At 30.4% G+C, this 4,887-nt stretch overlaps 1 protein-coding gene across 1 annotated transcript; it reads left to right on the forward strand.

The window, feature by feature from the left end:
* The first annotated feature begins 380 nt into the window (after nt 1-380).
* Nucleotides 381-3,224, forward strand: LOC141483627 (cyclin-dependent kinases regulatory subunit-like). The gene is made up of 3 exons (XM_074178395.1): nt 381-610; nt 673-800; nt 2,328-3,224. Exons 1-3 carry the CDS (start codon nt 540-542, stop codon nt 2,387-2,389), a joined length of 261 nt encoding a protein of 86 aa, XP_074034496.1. The 5' UTR covers nt 381-539; the 3' UTR covers nt 2,390-3,224.
* The last annotated feature ends 1,663 nt before the right edge of the window (nt 3,225-4,887 follow it).

The raw sequence follows: 4,887 nt of genomic DNA on the forward strand, positions 1-4,887 counted from the left end.
ACTTCCATTTCGCACTAGCGCACTAATGGAATTTTTCATTCGTGTATAGTACAGTTGTGGAATCCATTTGTTTTAATTAACTCATTTGTAATAATTTTTTATCTATAATTTCAATATTTTCAATAACAATAACAAACAAAACAACTAATAAAAAAACATCCCTCCATCTACAGAATCGTGAATAAATTCGTATTAGTTTTCCATTTGTGAGAATATTGTAGAACTGATATGAGTTTGTATCAATCCTGAACGGTTCTATGAAAGTTCGAAATTCAAAATCAAAATAAACCTAGAGAAATCAACATATCCATTGGCAGCACTGATAAAATATCAATTGAACATTACAGGAGAAATATGCGTTTCCATTGGCAGCACTGATAATTGAACATATTTTAACTGCCTCAGTTGACAATGCCACTTGATACTTGCATTTGAGTTATTAGAGTTTGGAGTGTTTCAGCTGGAATAATTATTTCAAGTATAGTGTGAAAATTATCAAATTTTAAATTTTCATATAGCGCAGTGTGACAGTCTCAACAATGAATAGACAAGAAATACAACGTAATATATTTTACTCAGACAGATATTATGATGATGAATATGAATACAGGTGAGTTGTTTACATTTTATTTCATATTTACCCCAAATATGTATGTATATTCTTTATTTCAGGCATGTTGTCCTTCCCAAAGAGATGGTTAAATTAGTGCCGAAAACGCATTTGATGACTGAGGATGAATGGAGAAGTATTGGGGTGCAACAAAGTAAGGGTTGGATACATTATATGACACACTCACCAGGTAAACAATTTTTTCTCAACCATTATTATTGAAGCTTTTTAAAGACCTTTCTCTAAACATTTTTCTTGTTCAACAAGTCAACTACAGTCTAGGATGACGTTAGTGTCATCTCATTTTCCAGATTAAATATTGCCCCTCTGACTGGATTTATAGATCAAGTAATGCAAATTGAATGAAATGCAATATGATTGATAAAAACATAAAATTACCTATTAAAATGCATACATTTATAAATGTCGCTTCGTAAACAGTAATAATTCTTATGCCTTTAAAATGAATAATTCCACCAGAAAAAACTGCTGAATCTTTCAACAGAGAATAATGGAAACATTGCAAGCTGTCTTCATCACTTGATGAATATTTTGTTATACATTGATTCAAATAATATGGTTTGATGTACGTCTCCCGTTCACCCCTCTTATCTCTTATTTTTCTCTCCTTTAGAAAAAATATCATGTAAATTCTACAATTTTATTATTTGATTTTCAATGGTTTCATATTAGAAAAAAGGTCATTCTACCCAAAAAACATCGAATTTACATGACCATCTGGATGATTTCATCAGATTGGTATGGCACAAATTGGGTTTGACTTGTTACAGTTATGCCATATTGCTAAAGCTTTTGAAACAGAATCTTGTGATTCACTTCATCAAATGATATTGTAGTTTGAAAATGTAGCTCCTGTCACTTTTACTGTTATTTGTATTAGTATAAACACCATGACATCAGTTTCTTTTCTATTCTGAAACAAAACGGAAGGCAATAAATTGATGGATGTAGCCGTTTTCTACGTGGTAGGAAATCATAATGAAGAAAAGAGAAATGGGACTTTCTATGTTTTTTTCCACTTTTATTTGTATTTATTGTCGTGTCACGAAGTGTTCTGGCGATGCATTGAATTTATTGTTCTGGCGATGCATTGAATTTATTGGAGCCTCTGGAGACACCCTACATTTTGTTTTATAAGAGAGAGGACATTGTTAGATCAAGATCTTCAGATGATGCGGTGCTGCAGGTTTTTCCGGGTTTTCCTGCAGCTGAAAAAGCAAATGCGCCACTGGAATCAGTGAAGTCGCCCCGGAGCGCTTAAACATTTTTCGAAGCGAAGACGAGGGCTTATATTTGGATTAAATGAACACACCTAAGGAGTCCCTACTAATATTGTTAATCATTTTCCATTTAGAATTTTCAATATATAGACAAATGAATAGGGTAGCCAACTCCAGAATAATCCTGTGCTCCAAATAAAATATTTTTTGATATACTGGTGTATATAATGAATTTTATTGAAAACTCATAAATTTTGAAACTGTTAGTTAGATAGGGTTGCTCAGACTCATCTAATCTACTTGTACACCAAACCGTTTGGTGTCGTGATAAACCTCCAGTAATACTCATATAATCTAATTGAAATGTATAATTTCACAAATTGACAAATAAAAGTCCCCCTAATATATCATGTGTATAAGTGAATACTTAAAAACATGTAAACTATTCAAATCACTAATTATTGATTTTGTTTCAGAACCACACATATTACTCTTCAGAAGGCCCATCACATCACCACCACCACCACAAGAAAACTAGTCTAGAAAATGAGAAAGATTTGTATATAATGTTTATATTGTATGTTAGTTTGGTGTGAGAGATTTTTTGGATTCCACAGTTATTGTTCCTTTCCAAATATCTTCTAAGATTCAATCAAAATTTCTACTGTCTTATAACCAAGGTGCAACAATCCCATTTTTGTTTCATCTCTACTTTTTTAACATGTAGGAGGGGGAGTACATCTAAATAATATGTATTTGGAATGGTTAAAATTTTTACTGTCCATTCATTGTACTGTATTAATAAAATATTAGCTCTTTGATACTTACCTTAACTAAATTAGAAATTTATTTGTATTCGTTAGTTTTTTGTAATTCCGTTAATGTCGAATTTATATTTACTGTTCCCTTATTAATCAGGAAATTTTTCAAACTACTTGTATTGAATAATAACTAAAAATATTCTTGTTTCAAAGCAACATGTTCATATAATTTTATGTAATTTTTTCATATTGAAATTATGAATGTCTTCGTACCATGGGTCAACAATTAGAACAATATTGACAAGCAACAATGAATTAATTTATTTCAAATAATTCAAATCAAAATTAAGTTGAATTGATACTACTGATTCAAGAATTTTTCCCAGTTAAATAAGGTAGAGATGTCTTTTTGTAGTAATCATCATTTAGGAGTTATTTAGTGAAACATATTTAGTAGAATTTAATAACACTGACCAAACCTCACTCCATAATATGCCAACAGGAATGAAATGTCTTGCTTATTGAAGCAGGCGGATACAAATACTTAGTTGATATGTTTCTGTGTCCTCGTTTTTACTTACTTTTATAAATAAAATATTTTGTTATAAATTACGGTTGCTTTTGCTTTATCAAAACTACTAGTTTATATGACTGAAATGTGCCGCAGGATAAATCACATTTTCATGTGAAATTCACATGAAAAAGTGTTACAGTTCCTGTAAGAGGAAAAAATGTGATTATGTGTATACTTGCATTCAACATGAAAAAAGAGAGAAATATGTACTTTTGACATTTTCAGTAATTAATTCAACAACATTCTGAATCATTGACTTATTTATTTATTTATTTACGGCAATGCCTATTCTTTACAAGATGATTAACAAGTTCCCACATATGTATTTAATACTAATATAAGCTAGGTTTAAGGAAAATATATATAAAATAAAAAAATCGTAAAAATAATGAATTACAATCTTTTCACAGTCTTTTTAAATGTTTCCAAAGAAGAATTAAAAAATTTTAAATCTACATTGTATGTATTTGCAAGTCTCAAAATTCTACCTACAGATTCATTCCGGCCATAGTTGGTACGACAAAAGGGGTTCTTTGAAGATATCCGAATTTCTTGTTCTCCTTGCATTCACATTCAAAGTTATAAGTTCGACAAGTTCTGGTGAATTGATGCTACCATTGATTATTTTATGAATTAAGGTCTGCTTCTAATCTTCTATGAGCCAGAGTATTCAAGTTAAGAATGTCCAATATAATTTTATAGTCATATTCACCTATACTGGGATATCATATTTTGAACACTTTCAAGCATATCAATATCCACAAGATCATGATATGAAGGGCACAAAATTGTGGAATTGTATTCGATTATTGATCTAACAATTGAACAATATATGATTTTTATTGAAGTGAGAGATAATTCATTTGCAGATCTGAGAATGAAACCTAACATTTTTAACGCTTTAGAAGTAATATTTGCAATATGGGGTTTAAATGACATTTTTGGGTGGAGAGTGATTCCTAAATATCTGATCCTGTTTGTTGTTTTCAGTTCTGATTGGTTGATTTAATATGGCCAGTTAATAGGATTTTTGTTTTGGAAAAAAGTAAATTTTTGACATTTGTCTATATTTAATTGCAGTAGATTTATATCACACCAGCGAACAAAGTTAGATAATCGTACTGTAATAATTTTGTATCAATTGAGTCATGAATAACTTTAATCATCTTCAGGTCATCAGCAAACAAAAGGAATTCACTATAAAGAATAACATCTTTCTCAAGTCATTGACAAACAAGTTGAAAAGCAATGACCCTAAATGAGAACCCTGTGGTACACCCGATGAAACTGATTGAGGAAGATACTGAGTTACCATATTTTACAAATTGTACTCTGCAGGCTAGATAACTTTCAATCCATTTTAGAATGTTTTCTTGAATACCCAAAGCAACAACAAATTGTGGTTTACTCGGTCAAATGCCTTTGAAAAATCTGTAAATAGAATCCACCTGGTGTCTATTTTCGAAGGCGTTTGTTATACAGTGTTGATAAATTAGCAGATTTGTGCTGGAAGATCTACCACTACTGAATCCATGTTGTTGATTAATGATTATATGTCTACAATCCCATGTTAGCTTTTTTGTAATTAGGCTGTCTAACAATTTGGGTAATTCTGATCGATTACAGACTGTTTCATAATTTTATATATCATTATATGATCCACTTTTATAAATAGGTTTTAAAAAACTGTTTTTCCAATAA

Source organism: Leptinotarsa decemlineata, unplaced genomic scaffold (genome assembly GCF_025532065.1).
Source record: "Leptinotarsa decemlineata unplaced genomic scaffold, Ldec_3_MD MMD2_tig00003736_RagTag_RagTag, whole genome shotgun sequence".
In the NCBI taxonomy this organism is placed as follows: domain Eukaryota; kingdom Metazoa; phylum Arthropoda; class Insecta; order Coleoptera; family Chrysomelidae; genus Leptinotarsa; species Leptinotarsa decemlineata.